Below are 21,340 nucleotides of genomic sequence, written 5' to 3' on the forward strand. Positions count from 1 at the left end.
CCGGAAGTGGCGGGTTTCCCGGAAGTGCTGGGCTTGGCTGACAGAGCCGGGGCTTGCTGTTCTGGAGGCTGGGAGGCGGCTGGAGGTGCAGGCAGGGGTTAAGGCGGGTGTCGCCAGGGGGCTGGGTGGCGGGATGATGGAGGAGGAGGAACTGGAGTTCGTGGAGGAGCTGGAAGCCGTGCTGCAGCTCACGCCCGAGGTGCAGCTCGCCATCGAGCAGGTGAGCATTCCGCCCCCTCAAGAAGGGAGTGCGGAGGATGGGGGGGGCGGGGAGAGCGGAGGAAGGCGAAGTCTTTGGGGAGAGGTGGGGGCCAGGTTCAGGAGGCAGAGCAAGGTTTGGGGTGAGGCGGAGGTGGGAAGGGGTCTCGGAACCGGGGGAGGGAAAGTGTCGCTTCTAGGCCTTGCCGGTCTTTGCGGGGCGGCGGCGAAGGACTGTGCTTCCTGAAGGCGTGAACCTGGGAGAAAGACCCTTGGGGGTGGCATCTCGGGGGTCGGGGGTTGTAGGGGTTCATTCACAGACTAGCTTGCCCCTTGCGACTGGCTCGAAATTGGAGGCGGGGGACACTGATTTCCGAAGCAGCTGGCGGAGCAGAGGGAAGTGTTGAAAAGCTGCCGGTTAAATGCACTTGAAAGGTTGAGACTCCTGCAGTCGGTTGGTTAGGGTCAGGTTGGAGAATGTTCCCGGGAAGCCTCCCTTTCCTGCGGGAACCCTTTGGTTGATGAAATTCTCTTTGCAGTCCTCATGAATTTTTAAGGGTAACAACACTAGAAGTAGCGATATAGACCCTCATCCGGGGCATTGCTTCTGATAAAGGGAGAAAAGTCTCTCCTAGTGTAATTGTCATGGTTATGTCTGATTTAGGCTCATGCCTCTGGGAAGTTTTTGGAAGTGAACATTAATTCTGCTATTACTAATGGTTAACGTATATTGACCATTGATACTTACCATTGAGTCTGCCACTATACTAAGTAGTGTGTTTGTTGTCCCTGTTATAGACTTTGGTGTGTGTGTTTTCCTAGGAGTGCTTGCCTTACTCGTGTAAACCCCATCTGGCCTATCCTGAGACTACCATACCACTGGGCAAGCTTTTGGTGTTCAGGCCACACCAGTTCGCCACTAGCCTCCACTTACAAGAAAAACCTGTACATTTGATGTGGACTTAGTCTTCGGGCTTACTAGGCTCTGATGGAAGAAACCAATAATACAGTCAGTTATTGTTTGACTGAAAGCGAATTTCAGAAGAGCACATTTGTGGTGTTTTTTAAGAACAGGTGTCCTGGCCGGTGCCGTGGCTCACTAGGCTAATCCTCCGCCTGTGGCGCTGGCACCCCCCGGTTCTAGTCCCGGTCAGGGTGCCGGATTCTGTCCCGGTTGCCTCTCTTCCAGTCCAGCTCTCTGCTGTGGCCCAGGAGTGCAGTGGAGGATGGCCTGAGTGCTTGGGCCCTGCACCTGCATGGGAGACCAGGAGGAAGCACCTGGCTCCTGGCTTCGGATGGGCGCAGCGCGCCGGACACAACATGCCAGCTATAGCGGCCTCTTGGGGGGTGAACCGATGGAAGGGAGACCTTTCTCTGTCTCTCTCTCACTGTCTAACTCTGCCTGTCAAAATAAATAAATAAATAAATAAGTGTCCTGCCATAGGTTTACCTAGTAAGCAGACATCTTGATGTCAAGATGAATTTAAAAATTTTTCTTTCCATAGTATGAGATAGAAATTCTTCAGCTTGCCAATGTGATATGTGAGGGTTTAGGAAGGGTTGATATGATAGAATCACATTTTACTCACAGTCATTTCACAAAGTGAAATCTTTATAGATATGTTATCTTTCAAATTCTTTAGGATGTACAATGTGTCAGCATCTCTTTGATAAGTCTAGTGCTGTTCGTTTTTTCCTCCAGCATTGGCGGTAATCTCTTCTGTCGGTTTTACCAGATGAAATAGCTGGCTTGTGTTAGGGCCTTGCTACATGAAAACACATTAAAACCTAGGATAAGAGCAGATGTTTAGGGAGTTAAGACTCCTGCATCCCACATCCTAGTGCCTGGTTTTGATTCCTACTAATGCAGACCATGGGAGGCAGTGGTGATGGCTCAGGTAATTGGGCTCCTGCTACCCACATGGGAGACCTAGATGGAATTCTTGTCTCCGAGCATTTGTGGAGTGAACAGATGGATGGGATATTGCTGTCTCATTGCTCTCTTCATCTTCCCCCCCTTTCTGTTTCTCCCCTTCTCAAATATGTAAATAGATAAATATTTTTTTATAAAAGCAAAAACCTAGGATAACCACCCAGGAGCGGTAAGAAGAATACCAGAATTGCCCAATTTGAGGAAAGAAACAATTTACATTTCTATGCTTGCAGTGGAGCATATGCTCAGAGCAGGCCTGGTAGCCAGCACCCCCTCTGGCGAGCGCATATAATTGAGGTTGTGTAAATTACATGGACATAAGTATCTCCCACCACAAATGTGTATTATACTTTATTCTCATCCACTTACCTCCTCTTGTCCTTAACATTGTGGAAACCCTAAACTCCTATACCCATTGTCCTTGACCTCTCTTAGAAAATTCTTTGACACTATTTCTTTGGAAGGCTTCTTCAAGAAGGCTGCCTCCCAGAATTATAGTATGTTGAGATGGTGAAATCCAGTGCCCTGGAGGGTGCTTTTATAACCTACCTTTTTTTCATGTTCTTGAAGGTGGGACTTTTGAAGGGTGTTAGCCATATTTCTCAGAAGTGGCTTTCTTTCTTCTGTTAATCTGAATGCCACCTCTCCATTTCTTTTCTTTTTTAAATTTCTTTTTATTTTATTTGAAAGTGGGAGAGAGAGAGAACTTGATTCCCACCTACTGGCTCACTCCATAAATGCCCACAATTGCCAGGACTGGTTCAGGTCAAAATCAGGAGATACCAATGCAGTCCAGGCTTCCCACGTGGTGGCAGGAACCCAGGTACTCGGGCCATCCCCTGCTGCCTCCCTAGGTACACATTATTAGAAAGCTGGGATGGAAAGCCGAGTTGGGACGCCAACCCTGGCTATCTCAAGTGGCATCTTAATCGCTGCACCAAACACTCAGATCTCCATTTTTTAAAGACTTATTTATTATTTATTTGAAACTCAGAGTTTCAAAGAGAGGAGGAAAGACAGAGAAAGGGGTCTTCTGTTTGCTGGTTCACTCCCTAAATGGCCAGGCCAAACCCAGGAGTCAGGAGCTATCCTCCAACGTAGATTTTTATAGGGGCCCAAGCACTTGGGCCATCTTCTTCTGCTTTTCCCAAGCCATTAGCAGGGAGCTGGATTGGAAGTGGAGCAGGCAGGACTCAAACCTTCACCCATAAGGGATGCCTGCATTGCAGGTGCCAGCTTTACCGCCTATGCCACCATGTCGGCCCCCAGCTCTCCATTTCTTGACAGTGTCTGAAGAAATAAAATTGCTTTGACGTTTCATGAATTCTGCTGAGATGCCATTGAGACATGGTGCCTAAGTCTGTTATCAAGGCTTCCTAATACGAGCACACCCATGTCACCGTCAGCTTAATAGTGCACATTACCTACTGACTTCTTCCTGTTCTTGAGATTGTTGATGTATGTGGAACTTTTTTCTCATTCACACATTGTTTTCATTGTGTCAAAATGTTAAAACTACAGATATTGTTGAAAATTAAAGCTTTATTTACAGATATTTTATTGAGCAGCTGTTGTGTGGGGAAGCATTACAACATGGAAAAAGGTGTGCTTTTTGTCTTAAGGGACCTTACAGTCTGGTAGGGAGAAAAGAAATGATGCATAAAACAAAGTAGAGGCTTGCGCTGCGGCTCACTTGGCTAATCCTCCGCCTGCGGCACCGGCACCCCGTGTTCTAGTCCCGATCAGGACACCGGATTCTGTCCCGGTTGCTCCTCTTCCAGTCCAGCTCTCTGCTGTGGCCTGGGAGGGCAGTGGAGGATGGCCCAAGTGCTTGGGTCCCTCACCTGCATGGGAGACCAGGAGGAAGCACCTGATTCCTGGCTTCGGATCGGCGTAGCGTGCCAGGTATAGCGGCCATTTGGGGGGTGAACCAACAGAAGAAAGACCTTTCTCTCGGTCTTTCTCTCACTGTCTAACTCTGCCTGCCAAAAACAAAAACAAAAACAAAAACAAAAGTAGAACAGTGGCAGTTATTTTTAATCACCTTTTTTTTTTTTAAGATTTTTTTTTTTTATTTATTTGACAGGTAGAGTTATAGACAGTGAGAGAGAGAGAGAGAAAGGTCTTCCTTCCATTGGTTCATTCCCCAAATGGCCATCACAGCCGGCGCTGCGCCGATCCGAAGCTGGGAGCCAGGCGCTTTCTCCTGGTCTCCCGTGTGGGTGCAGGGCCCAAGCACTTGGGCCATCCTCCACTGCCTTCCCGGGCCACAACAGAGAGCTGGACTGGAAGAGGAGCAACTGGGACTAGAACCTGGTGCCCATATGGGATGCCGGTGCCACAGGCGGAAGATTAGCCAAGTGAGCCACAGTGCCGGGCCCTTTAATCACCTTTTTAAGTGTTTTAGAATGTGTATCTTAAATTGAAAAATAAAATACAAATTGTATGTACTTATGATGTACAATATGATGTTTTGACATTAGTCCTCTCTTTTTATACAGGTATTTCCGAGTCAGGATCCTTTAGATCGAGCAGATTTCAATGCTGTTGAGTATATCAATACCCTCTTTCCAACAGAGCAAGTAAGTATAGAGTTTTAGATTTTCTTCATTTCAGTAGGCTGTGGCTCACCATGAGTGTTAGGGTTGGTGAGTTATTCTGTGTAATCTAGAGCTCTTTGATAAGTAAGAGGGTTGGATTCAAATCAAACTCCATCACGATCAAATGGGATGGTTAGTTAAATTGTATTAAAGTGAAATTCTTTGTGTAATTAGCATGTTATTACAAAGTGTACCTTTAGGTTGTAAGAATCCCCTCAAATTTTCTGTAGTAAATTTGGAAAGAGGAAGAATTTTTATAATGTAATAGAAAAAAGGGATAAGGTAGTCAGGTTGTCTAATAAATTCACTTTCACCACTATTTCAAGAAGTAAATGTTTAGACTATGTTTCGTTTCACTTTGTTGGGTGATTTGCCTATACACATGAATTTTTCCTACAGAATTATCTTTTGGGTGTCTGGGTGAGAAGTAGAACAGAATTAGAAGCAGCAGAGTTGGTGGGTGGGTGTTGTGGCACATCAAGTTAAGCTGCCATTTGGATGCCTGCATCTGATATCAGAGTGCCTGGGCTGGAGTTTTACCTCTGCCTCTGCTTTGATCCAGCTTCTAGCTGTTGCACCTGGAAGGCAGTAGTTGATGGGTCAAGTACTGAGTTCCTGCTGCTCATTTGGGAGGCCTGGATAGAGTTCCTGGCTCCTGGCTTTGGCTTGGCCCAGTCCTGGCTGTGGTGGGCAATTGGGGAGTGAAGCAGCAGATGGAGCATCTCCCTGTTTGTCCTTCTTGCTTTCCTTTTTAAATAAATAAAGAGAAGTAGCAGTAAAGAGAATGGTAGCTAGCGTCCTGCTCATATTTTTCATAAAGTTATTTTTTTAAGAGTTTATTTATTTATTATTTGAGAGGTAGAGTTACAGACAGAGAGGGTGAGAGAGAGGTCTTCTGTCCTCTGGTTCACTTCCCAAATGGCCATAATGCCCAGAGCTGAGCCAATCTGAAGCCAGGAGTCAGGAGTTTCTTCCAGGTCTCCCATGTGGGTGCAGGTGCCCAAGGACTTGGGCCATCTTCTGCTGCTTTCGCAGATCATAGCAGGGAGCTGGATCAGAAGAGGAGCTGCTGGGATACGAACTGGCACCCATATGGGATTCCAGTGCTGCAGGTGGAGGCTTAGCCCACTACACCACATCGCCAGCGCCCATGAAATTATTCTTTAAGCAGATGTTCATTGGGCGCTTATCATATGTTCTCAGCCACTGCACTGGGTGCAAAAATGAGCCTTAGTCCATGCCTTAAGGTCTTCATGATTAAGTAGAGGGAGACACTAGTGAGTGCCCTAAGAAAGGTGTGGAGTGGTATAGTGAGGAACAAAGAAGAGTTCTTGTGACAATGAAAACCTCAGGAAGAAGGTAGCCCTCCCTTGGAGTCTTGCAGGATTCATTCACTGTTCATTTAGTCGAACTTGACAGTCATTTAGTAAGGGTCTGCCAAGTGCCAGGCACTGTTTTAGAAGCTACAGAGAAGTGGTAGACGTGACAGATAAGTTCTTGGTCTCATGGAGTCTGTTGTGGGGGAGGAAGACAAGAAATAAGTCAACAAATAAACCCATAAGAAATTATCAAGGATGGATAATTCTGTCATGAAAAGCCAGTATAGGGATGGGCATTAGGCCTAACTGGTAAGATGCTGGTTGGGACACCCACATCCCATATTGAAGTACCTGAGTGTGAGTCTCAGCATTGCTTCTGATTCCAGCTTCCTGCTGAGGTGGACCCTGAACCCTGGGAGGCAACAGGTCATGGCTTAGGTAGTTGGGTCCTTACTACTCAGATGGGAGACCTGGACTGAGTTCCTGGCTCCTGGCTTCAACCTGGCCCAGCCCTGGCTGTTACAGGCATTTGGGGAGTAGATAAGCAAATAAGAATCAATCTTTCTCTCTCTCTCTCTCTCTCTCTCTCTCAATTAAGAATCAATCTTTCTCTCTCTCTCAAATAAGAATCAATCTTTCTCTCTCTCTCTCAAATAAGAATCAATCTTTCTCTCTCTCTCTCTCTCTCACTCTCTCATGCGCGTGCGCACGCGCACATGATGGCCTGCATCTTTAAAGGAAGCTCCCTTTAAACTGAGACCTAATAGATATGAAGGAGGCAGGCTTGTGGCATTCTGGGGGAGCCTCATTCTCAACAGGGAGCAGCGACGTAAATGTTGTAAGATGATGAGGGAGAAGAAGGTCATTTTACACATAGGCTAAGGCTCAGGGACAGGAAATGCTAAGTGTGCGTGGTGTCAGGGCTGTGCGGGGTTGAGGTTGAGGGGTTAAGTAGAGCAGGAATCCTGAAGACTCTCTGTCCTCTAGGCTTTCCGGTCCCCGACATTTGGGAAACTGCCTGCTTCCCAGTGAGGCATTAGTTCTCACAGAACTAATTTCTCCTGGGCTAATTTTTAAGTCTGTATCCCCAAAATATTATGTACTTATGAAGCCTGTGTGAAGGCTGGGGATGGAGACACAATCTGAGAGCTATTTTGGAGACAGAACTCATGGAATTTAGTGTCTGAAGGATTGAAGGTAGAGGCTTTTGTGGAATCTCAAAATCACTTATTTATTCAATAAAAACCCACCTTTCTGCTGAGCTCTAGAAGGAAATTAGAGATGGACATTTGGCCTGGCAGTTAAGATGTGGAGTACCTGTTCCTGGTTGTGGCTCCTGGCTCTGGCTCCTGCTAATGAGGACCCTGGGAGGCAGCAGTAGAGTCTCAGTGGGTGGGTTCGTACCACCTACATGAGAGACCTAGAATGAGCTCCTGGCCCCAGCCCAGCCCTGGGCGTTGTGGAGATTTGGGATTGAAACAGCGAATGGGAGCAAACCAGCAGATGGGATCTCTCTCTGTCTGTCTGTCTCCATCCTTCTCTGTTTCCCTGCCTCTCTAATTCATTAATTTGTTAATTAATTTTTAAAATTCACGGCTAAGCAAGACAGAAATGGTCCTTACCAACACAGAGCTTCCAGTCTATCTCTAAATAGATAATTGCACAATTAACATAATGTAAGTAAATCATGGTTACAGTGACTTATTTGTATAATTATTATTGTTTCTTCCTCTTAAAAGAGCCCTAACTTCTGCCACACCTGTAGCAGTAGTTAGGATGTTCACTGTGCTGCAGGCACCATTCTAAGTGCTCAGCAAATTAGTAAATTCTCCACTTTGTTTTCATTCTTGTTTAACAATGTGGAGAGTAAAGCACAGAGATAAGGAAGGCTCAGCTTACTGGGGTGGCCACGAGGGAACCTCACCCTCACGAGTTCTTCTCTGGGGAAAGCAGTCTGAGGGATCCACAAAGGCTCCCCTAAGGAAATGACATTTTACTGGGCATTGCAGCCATGTGAAGGATTTTGGTCTTTGATTCCTAGCCCGACTTACTACGTGGGTGCTGACGCCTTTACCCAATATTGAGAGTGAAGATGAAGAACAGGTTTCAGTGGCAAGTAGAGCAGGAGTAGGGTGTAGGAATAGTCATTTTGGATCATATTTGAGCCATCCAGGTAGAAGTACATAGTTGGATGTTTGAGTGTGGAATCCATAATCCCCATCATTGTTAGTATCTTGGTATATATCCTTCCAAACTTTCTGAAGGATGTGTTCATTTTTTTTTTTTCTTTTTTTTGACAGGCAGAGTGGACAGTGAGAGAGAGAGAGACAGAGGGAAAGGTCTTCCTTTTGCCGTTGGTTCACCCTCCAATGGCCACTGCGGCCAGCGTGCTGCGGCCGGCGCACCGCGCTGATCCGAAGCCAGGAGCCAGGTGCTTCTCCTGGTCTCCCATGGGGTGCAGGGCCCAAGGACTTGGGCCATCCTCCCCTGCACTCCCAGGCCACAGCAGAGAGCTGGCCTGGAAGGGGGGCAACCGGGACAGAATCTGGCACCCCGACCGGGACTAGAACCCGGTGTGCCGGCGCCACTAGGTGGAGGATTAGCCTATTGAGCTGCGGCACCAGCCGGATGTGTTCATTTTTCAAATAAAGTTTAAAAAATTATATACTGTGTGATTGTCTTTTTTGAGATTTCATAAATGGCCTTTATAACTCATTCTCTGAAAGGAGAATTCGAGAAATTATCTAGAGATAGACATTTGGTAACAGCTGGTATAAAGATAGCATTATAAGCCTTGAAATATTTGTCCCACCTTATCAAGAATGCTGATCCCCCCAAAAAACAAAAATAAGTATTTGAATTGAAAATTACATAGGAGGGGCCGGTACTGTGGCATAGCAGGTAAAGCCACTGCCTGTAGCGCTCGCATCCCATATGGGTGCTGATTCAAGTCCCAGCTACTCTACTTCTGATCCAGCTCTCTGCTATGGCCTGGGAAAGCAGCAGAAGATGACCCAAGTCCTTGGGCCCCTGCACCCATGTGGGAGACTGGAAGAAGCTCCTGGGTCCTGGCTTCAGATTGGTGTAGCTCCAGCCGTTGCAGCCATCTGGGGAGTGAACCAGCGGATGGAAGACCTTTTTCTCTCTCTGCTTCTGCCTCTGCCTCTCTGTAACTCTGCCTTTCAAATAAATAAATCTTTTTTAAAAATATTATGTAGGAAATAGCCAGGTTTTCATTTCTTCCTGAAGCATTGGTGTATGTATTTGTTTGGTTTTATATTTAATTTTTACTTATTTTATTTATTTAAAAAACAGAGACTGAGAAAGAGATCTTCTGGTTCACTTTTTTTTGGTTTTTTTTTTTTTTTGTTTTTTTTTTTTAAGATTTATTTTTATTTATATGAAAGGCAGAGTTACAGAGAGAAAGAGAGAGACAAAGAGATCATCCATTCAATGGTTCATTCCCCAAATGGCTGCAATGGTCAGGTCTAGACCAGACTGAAGCCAGGAACCAAGAGCTTTACCCAGGTCTCCCACATGGATGCAGGGGCCCAAGTATTTGGGCCATCTTCTTCTGCTTTCCCAGGTACATTAGCAGGTAGCTGGATCAGAAGTGGAGCAGCTGGGACTTGAACTAGCGCCCATCTCGGATGCTGGTGCTGCAGACAGTGACTTAACCCGCTATGCCACAGCACTGGCCCCAGGTTGAAAGAATTTTAATGAGCCCCCACCCCACCACTGAATACTTTAGATCTCTATTAAAAATTTTTTTTTTAAATCAGCATGCCAAATTGCTTATCATCTATTGATTTTAAAAAGCCATTTTTTAAAAAAGATTCATTTATTTACTTGAAAGTCAGAGTTACACACAGAGAGAAGGAGAGGCAGAGACAGAGAAAGAGGTCTTCAATCTGCTGGTTCACTCCCCGATGGCTGCAATGGCCAGAGCTGGGCTAATCCAAAGTTAGGAGCCAGGAGCTTCTTCCCATCTCCCACGCAGGTGCAGGGGCCCAAGGACCTAGGCCATCCTCTACTGCTTTCCCAGGGCATAGCAGAGAGCTGGATTGGAAGTAGAGCAGCTGGGACTCAAACTGGCACCCACATGGGATGCTGGCACTGCAGGCGGCAGCTTCACCCAGTATGCCACAGTGCCAGCTCCAAAAAAAAGCCATATATTTTCATAGGAAGAACCATAAAGTACAATTTATTGATGCAAAAATACTGTAGAGGTTATACTCTCCTGGAAGTGTAGAATGAATTTACTTATTTTCTGTAGTCAGCATGAATTGCCATTAAACCCAGGAAATACTTTTCAGTAATTAAAACATTTTAAAATTAAAACTGTGCAACCTTCTTGCATGCAGCTGAACTAGCTGAGTGGTTTTCAGAGGGCATATACTACCTCCACCTAGGGGTGGCCCATCTGGATTCCTCCGGGGCTCTCCCCAGGAGGCGCCCTCAAATGCAGTGAGGATTCCTGCCATGTGGGGCACTAACTCTTCAGAAGGAGTGTGTCAAGTCTCAAGTGTTAGGGTACAGAAAAAGATCAAGAGCCATTGTAGGGGTGGGTGTTTGGCGTAGCAGTTAAGACGTTGCTATGCCTCCCATATTACATGTCAGAGTGCCTAGGTTTGAGTTCCCGCTCCACATCCAATTCAATTCACTTCTTGCTAATGCACACCTTAGGGGATTGCAGATGGGTTCCTGCCACCATCTGGGAGATGCGGATTGAGTTCCCATCTCCTGGCTTTAGCTTGCCCAGCCCTGGCTGCTTTGGACACTGAGGGAGTGAAGTAGCACTTGAGCGTTCTCTGTGTCTGCCTGTCAGTCTCTGTCTTTCTGCCTCTCAAATAAATTAAAATTAAAAAATGAAGAAGATCCGTTGCATGAGAGGCGGCATGGAGAGTGGGACAGAGCAGAGGTGTTGGAGGCAGTCACACTCAGTGAGTGCAGCTGTGCTCTGGGACAAAGCCTGTCCTTTCAGAGGCCACATCCCAGGGTTCCCTTTAAAGATCACGCTGTGCCTGATGAGGCCGGGAGGATAAGGGACACAACTTCTGTGTAGTGTCTAGCACAGTGCTGTGTGGGAGAACTACACTAGATGTTAGCAACTTTCCTTTTTGCTTCCCCAGTAGGAAATCTGGGACGTAAAGGGAAATCTGTTCCCTCCCCGCCCTCCGCCATCTGCCAGTCAGTCAAGGATTGTGGCTGTAGGATGTTTCTTTCTGTTCTCTGAATAAGCACAGAGTGCTTGCTGCTTCGAGACTGTTTTCCACTTGTAGTGTGGCATCCCGGCAGTCTTCCTTGTCAGTTGGTAGCCTCCCTGAGCCCTGTCTCTACTGGTGGCCTGAAGGCCTGTTGAATAAACAAGGCCCAATCTGTTAACTGTTGATTGGCATTTAGTTCATTTCCAGATTTTTGCTTTTTAAAGTACAGTTAAGCATCTGATTACATGCATATTTTGCATTACTCTTCTTAGAAAAATGGTCAAAACTTAAGCAAGACTTGAATATCTAAGGATTACTAAATTTAAGAAATGGTTTCTGTGGAATGACGTCCAGATTATATTGTCAAGTGAAAAAAGCACAGTGCAGACCACTCCTGGATGCTCTTTTCTTTTTCTTTTTTTTTTTTTTTAAGATTTATTTATTTATTTGAACAGCAGAGTTACAGAGAGGCAGAGGCAGAGAGAGAGAGGTGTCTTTATCCACTGGTTCAATCCCCGGATGGCCGTGACGGCCGGAGCTGCACCAATCCGAAGCCAGGAGCCAGCTGCCTCCTCCGGGTCTCCAACATGGGTGCAGGGGCCCCAACACTTGGGCCATCCTCCACTGCCTTCAAAGGCCATAGCAGAGAGCAGGATCGGAATTTGAACAGCCGGGACTTGAACTGGTGTGCATATGGGATGCTGGCACCGCAGGCAGTGGCCTTACCTACTACGCCACAGTGCCAGCCCCCTGGATGTGCTTTTAGCGCATAGTCTGTCTCCCAGAAGGTGGGAAGCAGCTGGCGCAGAGCCATTGCCTCAGGGAGAGGACCCAAGGGCACGGGCAGGACAGATGAGTGGAAGCCTTGCTTTTCCCTCCATACTCTGTTCACTCTCTGAGGTTTTTGGTCATATACAGTTTTACCAATTTTATAGAGGTTACAAATTTTGGGGCCAGTGCCATGGCTCACTTGGCTAATCCTCAGCCTGCAGCGCCGGAATCCCATATGGGCCCTGGATACTAGCCCCGGTTGCTCCTTTTCCAGTCTAGCTCTCTGCTGTGGCCTGGGAAGGTAGTGGAGGATGGCCCAAGTGTTTGGGCCCTGCACCCGCATGGGAGACCAGGAGGAAGCACCTGGCTCCAGGCTTCGGATTGGCGTAGCTCCGGCCGTAGCGGCCATTTGGGGGGTGAACCAACGGAAGGAAGACCTTTCTCTCTGGCTCTCCCTCTCATTGTCTGTAACTCTACCTGTCAGATAAATAAATAAAAAATCTTTAAAAGTATAAATTGTATAATTTTTATAGAATTCCCCATTTTCAGGTAAGTTTTTAGAACAATACAGAGAACTCATGATTAATGTTCACCTATGATTTTCCAAGTGTTAATGTTTAAAGAAAAATCTATCTGAGAGACACGTGAGGGGAGAGAGCACATGTGCTCTCATCCACTGGTTCACTCCCCAGACACTGAAATGACCCAGTCCAGGGCTGGGAGGTCAAAGCCAAGTTGGAAACTTAATCCAAGTCTCCCTCTTGGGTGGCAGGAACCCAGTTACTTGAGCCCTACCTGCTGTCTCTGTTGGCAGGAAGCTGGAGGCAGGAGCTAGAGTTGGGTATCACGCCAATATGGAATGTAGGCATCCCAGCTGGCAACCTAACTTTTGGGCTAGATGCCCTCCCTTCCATCCTAACATTTTAACATCTTTAAAATAGATGTTTTTAAAATAGCTAATTTTTTTTAAAAAAGAATGAGTTCCAGTAGAGTTAGAAGTTGTGATGCACATTTTTCATATGAGGAAACAAACTCAGGTTCAACAGCTTGCCCCCAGCAAGTCAGCCGCATCGGAGTTAGGCCAAAGCCCCGGTCCTGTGACACCTGCACTGTTGTTAACATGGCAGTGACTTTTGTTACACTCAGTGCAGTTTTGAAGTGACAGACTCGACAGAATTAGATTAAAGTAACTTCTCTTTTGGAAAATCATTGTTACTTCAGGCTATTCTTGGATTTCTGAAAATTCTGGATAACCATTGGCTTGGTCAGAGTGGAGGGGAGACTGAACGGCCAAGACTGACTTCTCGTACACTCATGACCTGTTTCTCTTACCAAACCTTCTTGAGGGCGTCTGGCCCCTCCGTAGCCAGAATGAGTTTATAAGCACACTTCTAATACCATCCCCAATTCTTTCTGAGATAAAATAGCTGTTGGGAGAGAGAGAAAGAGGTTTTTATAAGATTCTGTTTTGAAAACTTGAGTTAAAATGATGCTGTAAAATTGTACCTCCTCTCCTCCACTAAGGGGCAGCATTTCCTCACATTTTCTTAGGACGTAGGCCCGAAATGGTCTTTTAATGGCTTTGTTGTTATCTTTAAAAAAATTTTTAATTACAATAACAGTGCATAGTCTATGTGGAATAATTAGAAAATACTGATAGGCAAAGAAGAAGAAAAGTTTGAAATTCCTCCTTTTCATGGAGTAAAACTAGTAATACAGATTTCATAGATTACAGCTACTATGAGAATACTTCAGAAGTTCATGGAGAGGGCCCAGTGTTGTGGCATAGTAGGCTAAACCTCTGCCTGCAGTACTGACATATTATATGGGTGCCGATTTGTGTCCTGGCTGCTCTTCTGCTCCAGCTCACTGCTTGTAGCTTGGGAAAGCAGTAGAAGATGTCCCAAGTCCTTGGGCCCCTGCACCCATGTGGAAGACCAGGAAGAAGCTCCTGGCTTCTGACTTTGGATCGGCCCAGCTCTGGGCATTGTGGCCATTTGGGGAGTACCAATGGATGTCTATAACTCTACCTTTTATTTATTTATTTATATTTATTTATTTATTTATTTATTGACAGGCAGAGTGGACAGTGAGAGAGAGAGACAGAGAGAAAGGTCTTCCTTTGCCGTTGGTTCACCCTCCAATGGCCGCCGCGGCCGGCGCGCTATGGCCGGCGCACCGCGCTGATCCGATGGCAGGAGCCAGGAGCCAGGTGCTTTTCCTGGTCTCCCATGGGGTGCAGGGCCCAAGCACCTGGGCCATCCTCCACTGCACTCCCTGGCCACAGCAGAGAGCTGGCCTGGAAGAGGGGCAACCGGGACAGAATCCGGCTCCCCGACCGGGACTAGAACCCGGTGTGCCGGCGCCGCTAGGCGGAGGATTAGCCTAGTGAGCCGCGGCGCCAGCTTATAACTCTACCTTTTAAATAAACAAATAATAAAATCTTTTTTAAAAATGAAATAAAAATTCATGGAGAAATGAAATTAATAGATAAGTTTATTTTAGCATGGATGTTTCACCTTGTGGTTGGTTAAAATACTTTGACCCATATCCAAATGCTTAGATTTGATACCTGGCTCCACTCCTGACTCCAGCTTCTTGTTAATGCAAACCCTGGGAGGCAGTGGTGATGGCTCAAGTGATTGGGTCCTTGCTACCACCTTGGGAGACTTGAATTGAATTATTGGTTCCTCTGCTTTGGCCTCAGCTAGGGTCCACTGTGGGCATTTTGGAAGTAAACCAGCAGATTGGCATTCTCTATCTTTATTTCTCTTTGCCTTTCAAATAGAAAAGATATGATTTTGCCACAAAATTTTTTTAAAAATTTATTTATTTGACAGAGAGAGACAGATAGAAAGGTCTTCCTTCTGTTGGTTCACTCCCCAGATGGCCGCTATGGCCTGCGCTGCACCGATCCAAAGCCAGGAGCCAGGTGCTTCTTCCTGGTCTCCCATGCAGGTATAGGGGCCCAAGCACTTGGGCCATCCTCCACTGCCCTCCCGGGCCACAGCAGAGAGCTGGACTGGAAGAAGAGCAACCGGGACTAGAACCCAGTGCCCATATGGGATGCCAGCGCCGCAGGCAGAGGATTAACCAAGTGATCCATTGCGCCGGGCCCAACCACAAATTTTTTTTTTTTTTTTTTGGACAGGCAGAGTGGACAGTGAGAGAGAGAGACAGAGAGAAAGGTCTTCCTTTTGCTGTTGGTTCACCCTCCAATGGCCGCCGCGGCCAGCGCACTGCAGCCGGCACACCGCGCTGATCCGAAGGCAGGAGCCAGGTGCTTCTCCTGGTCTCCCATGGGGTGCAGGGCCCAAGCACTTGGGCCACCCTCCACTGCACTCCCTGGCCACAGCAAAGAGCAGGCCTGGAAGAGGGGCAACCGGGACAGAATCCGGGGCCCCAACCGGGACTAGAACCCAGTGTGCTGGCGCCGCAAGGCGGAAGATTAGCCTAGTGAGCCACGGCGCCGGCCCACTAAATTTTTTAAAATACCATCATAGTGGGGCCGGCGCTGTGGCGCAGTGGGCTAAAACCCCAGCCTGCAGCGCTAGCATCCCATATGGGCGCCCGTTTGCATTCCGGCTGCTCCTCTTCCAATTCAGTTCTCTGCTATGGCCTGGGATAGCAGTAGAAGATGGCCCAGGTCCTTGGGCCCCTGCACCCATGTGGGAGACCTGGAGGAGGCTCCTAGCTCCTGTCTCGGATCAGCTCAGCTCTGCTTTGGCCGTTGCAGTCATTTGGGGAATAAGCCAGCAGAATGGGAGACCTCTCTCTGTCTCTACCTGTCTCTGTAACTCTGTCTTTCAAATAAATAAAATAATTCTTTAAAAAAATACCATCATGGTTTTTTAATAGGTATTTTTCACTAACTTTTTGAATTACCCTTGTATGCTTGTGTATCCATCCAGACTTTTTTTTCTCGTGGATTTATATCCTGGAAAAAAATAAATTTATTGGGATGGGCATTTTGCCCAGCAGTTAAGACACTGATTAGGACTCTTGTATCCCACATCAGAGTACCAGGGTTCAGTTCCTGATTCTAACTTGCTGCTACAGCAGACCCTGGGAGGTAACAGGTGATTTCTCAAATAGCTTCCTGCCACCATGTGGGTTCCTGGTCCCTGCCATCAGGTACCTTCCCTCAGGCCCTGGTGCCTCTGGGCATACTGGAAGCCAGCCACCATATAGATTCACAGTCTCCTTCCCTCTGCTCTCTCTGTCTCTACCTCTTAAATAAATAAATATTTTGAAATAAATGAATAAGTATATTTATTGATCAAAGTATAACAATACAGAAGAGTGCACAATCATTAGTGTAAAACTATGAATTTTCACAAAATAAATAACACCACCAGATCAAGAAATAAAACATTAGTAAGACATCTTCAAAAGGTCTTTCTTGCCTCTCTCACAAAGAGAACCACTACCCAGGCCTCTAACAAGAGAATAGTTCACCTGGTTTTTGAACTGCATAAGTAAAATCCTATAAGATATACCCTTTTGTCTGGCTATTTTTTGTCATGCAACGTTCTGATAGTGTTTTTTAAGATTTATTTTCATTTATTTGAAAGGCAGAATTTGGGAGAGGGAGAGATAGAGAAGGAGATCTTCTATCCACTGGTTCACTCCCCATCTTGGACCGTCATTCGCTGCTTTCCCAGGTGCATTAGCAGGGTACTGGTTCCAAAGTAGAGCAGCCAGGACTCGAACTGGAGCTTATATGGGATGCCAGTGTTACAGGTAGTGGATTAACCTACTGTGCCACAATACCAGCTCCTTATCATTGTTTATGTATTCACTGTGAGTATTGTATGGATCTGTCACAATCCTGTATATCCCAGAGTCAGCAAACTTAAAGGTTCAGATAATAAAAAAATTTAGGCTTTATGGACAATACCATGATATCAACACTACTTAACTCTGCTATTGTAGCTCAAAAGCAACCATCAACAGTATGTACGTGAGTGGGCATGGCTATATTCCAATAAAACTTTATTTATAAAGAATGAGTACTGGGCCAGATTTGGCAGTAGTTGCCAACTACTGCTTTCCCCTTTTTTAAAAAAGTCAAAATCATATCATGTAATTCAGTTTTTTGAGATTTTGTAAATAGCCTGTATGGCTTGTCATTTCTCTGTGAAAGAGGAGTTCCAGGAGGTGAAGTAACAGCTGGGCACTTTCTTCTTTATCGTAGTCTCTGGCAAACATAGATGAAGTCGTGAACAAAATTAGACTGAAAATCAGGTAAGTAATACCATGTGAATTTTAATTAATGAAAAGTATTGTTAACTTAGTTTATCACATTGTAAATCACACTTTATTTTTTAGAGAACGCAGGAATCTCAAGTTTGCTGCAAATGGTAACTTTTTAGAAATAATCTTTTTATCTGAGTTGCCATATGAGCCTTGTGGTAAAGAACTTGATTCTTTGATCAATCTGCAATTTGTAGAAAGGGAAAGACACCGTAACAGACAGTCTATCCAAAATAGCTAGTTATAGAAGGGAGCAAAAGATTTTTAAACTATTTTCTCTGCATCCACTGATAGATAGACTTTGAACAACTTGCTGTTGTTCTTTTGGTTTGTACTGGGATGTGAAAGAAAAATCCCTGCCCTTTCTGTCTTTGTGGCAGCCCAGATTGAACTGGGGAATATATTTGTTAAAAATGATTTTTGATTGGGGCCGACGCTGTGGCGCAGTAGGTTAATGCCCTGGCCTGAAGTGCTGGCATCCCATATGGGTGCTGGTTCTAGTCCCGGCTGCTCCTCTTCTGATCCAGCTCTCTACTATGGCCTGGGATAACAGTGGAAGATGGCCCAAGTCCTTGGGCCCCTGCACCTGCAAGGGAGACCCGGAAGAAGCCTCTGGCTCCTGGCTTTGGATCAGCTCAGCTCTGACGGTTGCAGCCATCTGGGGAGTGAACCAACGGAAGGAAGACTTTCTCTCCTCTCTCTGTCTCTCTTTCTCTCTCTTTCTCTCTCTCTCTCTGCCTCTCCTCTCTCTGTGTAACTCTTTCAAATGAATAAAATAAATCTTTAAAAAAATGATTTTTTATTTCCCCCAGGAATATTATTATTATTATTATTATTATTATTTTTGGTATTCTCAAGGTTTAGGAGGAGATGGAGTCACACAGGTATTGCCTGCTTCCATTGCAGCTGAGTATCAGGTCTGCCGTTGGTTTGGGTTGTGGCCCAGTGTTAAACACTGTGACTAGTGCAGGGTGCCATTGTCCAGGTTGGTCATCAGGTGTCCTTCTTGCCCAATAGCTGGTTTGTCCATATCCGGATTTCCAGTTTTGACACATGATTGGGTACAAAATATCCTTACTATAGAAATAGGTTGGTGTCATTATTTAAAATGCAGTTTTGAGGGATTTTTTGATTGTTTTTAAAACTTTTGATGAGGAAAAACATTCATTTTGAATCCAAGAACTGAATTTTTTTTCCACACATCTTTGTATCTTTCAGTGAATAGCTCTGCTATATGAACACAATGTTCCATTGGTGCCTCAGGGCGTACAAAGAAGCTTCCTTATTGTTGTAGTGGACCTTAGTTGGAACAATTCCAGTAGGGACCACTAACGTGTTCAGGGTTTGGGCAGAAATGGAACTTCCCTGATGATCCAAAAAACTACTTCCAAGGTTATTATTTTCCACTCTTTTTTATAAATATTTTATTTATTTATTCGAAAGTCAGTTACACAGAGAGAAGGGAGGCAGAGAGAGAGGGGTCTTCCATCCGATGGGTCACGCCCCAATTGGCTGCAATGGTCGGAGCTGTGCTGATCCGAAGCCAGGAGCCAGGAGCCTCTTTCGGGTCTCCCACATGGGTGCAGGGGCCCGAAGACCTGGGCCAACTTCCACTGCTTTCCCAGGCCACAGCAGAGAGCTGGATCAGAAGAGGAGCAGCTGGGACTAGAACCGGTGCCCATATGGGATGCCGGCACCTCAGGCCAGAGCATTAACCTGCTGCGCCACTGCGCCGGCTCCATGCACTCTCTTTCATGCCTTCAGTGGATTCATCAAATGAATAGTGGGATTTACTGATGTAAATTGAGCCACGAGGGAAGAGGATCTGGAAGCCATGGATCTGTTTCATCCCCAGAGTGCATGGTCAAGGCCCTGAGGGTGAAGCACTGACTACATACATCACCCTGGCCCCTCATCTGTGTTAAGGTCACTGAGGAGGTTACTGAGGAAGGCATTTTGTGTGGGATAATTTGAATTCTCTGTTCTGTACCCCTAAAGTTTCCACAACTTTGTCATTCCTGATTTATTCCATGAAAAGCACTAAAAGTTTTCCTTTTGGACTGCTGAATATTATGTGAAACTAAACACTTTTTTTTTACTAAGCACTTTTTTAAAACAAAGACAACTCATTCTGGGCTTGGTTCCTGGCACTACTGTTGCTGCCTCGTGTGGTCTAAGGCCCCATTCTTATGTCATTCACATTTTGTTTGGTTTTCTGGAGAAGTAGATTCAATCTAAAGAGATTACTGGATAAGTTACTAACTTTGTAGAATAAATATTATTTGAATGATTTGTATCCTTCAACTCTTTTGCTAGGAGACTGGATGACAATATTCGAACTGTTGTAAGAGGTCAGACAAATGTGGGGCAAGATGGGAGGCAGGTAAGTAGCTGGCTCCTCTGTGTTAAGTTACACTCCTCTGAATTCCTCAACACTGGCAACCCAGCGACCATCACGCAACCCAGCGACCATCACGTTGATCTGCATTCTTACAGAGTGCTTTCTTACTGATCTGTCACAATTACAGTGGAAAACGTGCATGACTGACTTCCCTATAGCCAGGTTAGGCTGTCGAGACCAGCCATGAGCTGTCACTCAGTGACCCAGGATCACATGGGAGCTCAGCTCACCCAGGGCCAGGGACATGCAGACCGAAATGAGAGAACTGACGTTTTCCTTGTTTTTCTCCTTAGCGTCAGGCATCTCCTGTGCCCTCCTTTCTTTCGACTACTGTGGCTAAATAAGGTTGCTGCTTTTGTCTGACAGCTAAGTTGTTAGGGTTTGACTTTCCTTTTGTTGCGCAAAAGCTAGTAACCCGAGAAAGCAGCAGCTCCTCAAACCGCCTTTGTCGGCAAACAGGTACTGAGGTTCCTTTCAGAGGTTTGCAGTTCTTTTTGGATCTAGCTAGGAAGGGCTGTTGGAAAGGAATGAGGAGGAAAAGAGTATGTGGGAAGGAGCTGTTCTTCAGCGACTGGGGGCCATCTGTTGTCTATTAACCATTCTCCTTTGCATGTAGACTCTGTTCTTCTGTTGAGGCATCATATTTCAGGAATTGCTATCATAACAGAAATGCTGAGCATGCCTTTTTTAGTTTTCCTTTCCGTTTTCTGCACTAATTCAGTGAGGTCAGGCGTGTGACACTGTAACAGCTTCGTTTCTGTTATTTGTCCTCTTTGGCATTTTTTATTATAGCTAATTTTTTTTTTTTTTTTTTTTTTTTGACAGGCAGAGTGGACAGTGAGAGAGAGAGACAGAGAGAGAAAGGTCTTCCTTTGCCGCTGGTTCACCCTCCAATGGCCGCCGCTGCAGCCGGCGCACCGCGCTGATCCTGGCAGGAGCCAGGAGCCAGGTGCTTTTCCTGGTCTCCCATGGGGTGCAGGGCCCAAGCACCTGGGCCATCCTCCACTGCACTCCCTGGCCATAGCAGAGAGCTGGCCTGGAAGAGGGGCAACCGGGACAGAATCCGGCGCCCCAACCGGGACTAGAACCCGGTGTGCCGGCGCCGCAAGGTGGAGGATTAGCCTATTGAGCCACGGCGCCGGCTCTATTATAGCTAATTTCTAAAAATGTTCATTATGCCTCCAGATCTGGAGTGGAGAGAAGGGTGCCATCCTACACTGAACTCTCCGATCCTCGATATTCCTGTTCCTGCTGCCAGAGGCCCACAGGGATATGAGCTTCTTTCTTTTACATTTTCAGTGCCTTTTTTTTTTTTTTTTTTTAAGATTTATTTATGGCCAGCGCCGCAGCTCAATAGGCTAATCCTCCACCTTGCGACGCCGGCACACTGGGTTCTAGTCCTGGTTGGGGCGCTGGATTCTGTCCCGGTTGCCCCTCTTCCAGGCCAGCTCTCTGCTGTGGCCCGGGAGTGCAGTGGAGGATGCCCCAAGTGCTTGGGTCCTGCACCCCATGGGAGACCAGGATAAGTACCTGGCTCCTGCCATCGGATCAGCGCGGTGTGCCGGCCGCAGCAGAGGGTAAACCAATGGCAAAGGAAGACCTTTCTCTCAGCAGGGAGCTGGATTGGAAGTAGGGTAGCCACAACTTGAACTGGC

The 21,340-nt window shown here is 46.3% G+C and overlaps 1 protein-coding gene and 1 non-coding gene across 4 annotated transcripts in view; both read left to right on the plus strand.

Annotated features, from left to right (window-relative positions):
* Positions 1-21,340, plus strand: part of VPS53 (VPS53 subunit of GARP complex) — a 171,904-nt gene that overhangs the window by 12,557 nt on the left and 138,007 nt on the right. Inside the window, exons 1-4 of one of the 3 annotated variants that reach the window (XM_070061169.2) lie at positions 1-220; positions 4,633-4,713; positions 17,226-17,275; positions 19,601-19,667. In XM_070061169.2, the coding sequence (XP_069917270.1) occupies positions 134-220; positions 4,633-4,713; positions 17,226-17,275; positions 19,601-19,667 (285 nt within the window). In that variant the 5' untranslated portion in view covers positions 1-133. The remainder of the gene's footprint in view (positions 221-4,632; positions 4,714-17,225; positions 17,276-19,600; positions 19,668-21,340) is intronic. The other 2 variants (XM_089317571.1, XM_089317572.1) reach the window with 2 other exon arrangements.
* Positions 17,563-17,690, plus strand: LOC127484528 (small nucleolar RNA SNORA31). The gene has a single exon (XR_007911589.1). It is a non-coding gene; the product is annotated as a small nucleolar RNA SNORA31 (small nucleolar RNA).

The sequence above is a fragment of the Oryctolagus cuniculus genome, chromosome 17, assembly GCF_051225735.1.
Source record: "Oryctolagus cuniculus isolate XC-2025 breed Fujian yellow rabbit chromosome 17, ASM5122573v1, whole genome shotgun sequence".
In the NCBI taxonomy this organism is placed as follows: Eukaryota; Metazoa; Chordata; class Mammalia; order Lagomorpha; family Leporidae; genus Oryctolagus; species Oryctolagus cuniculus.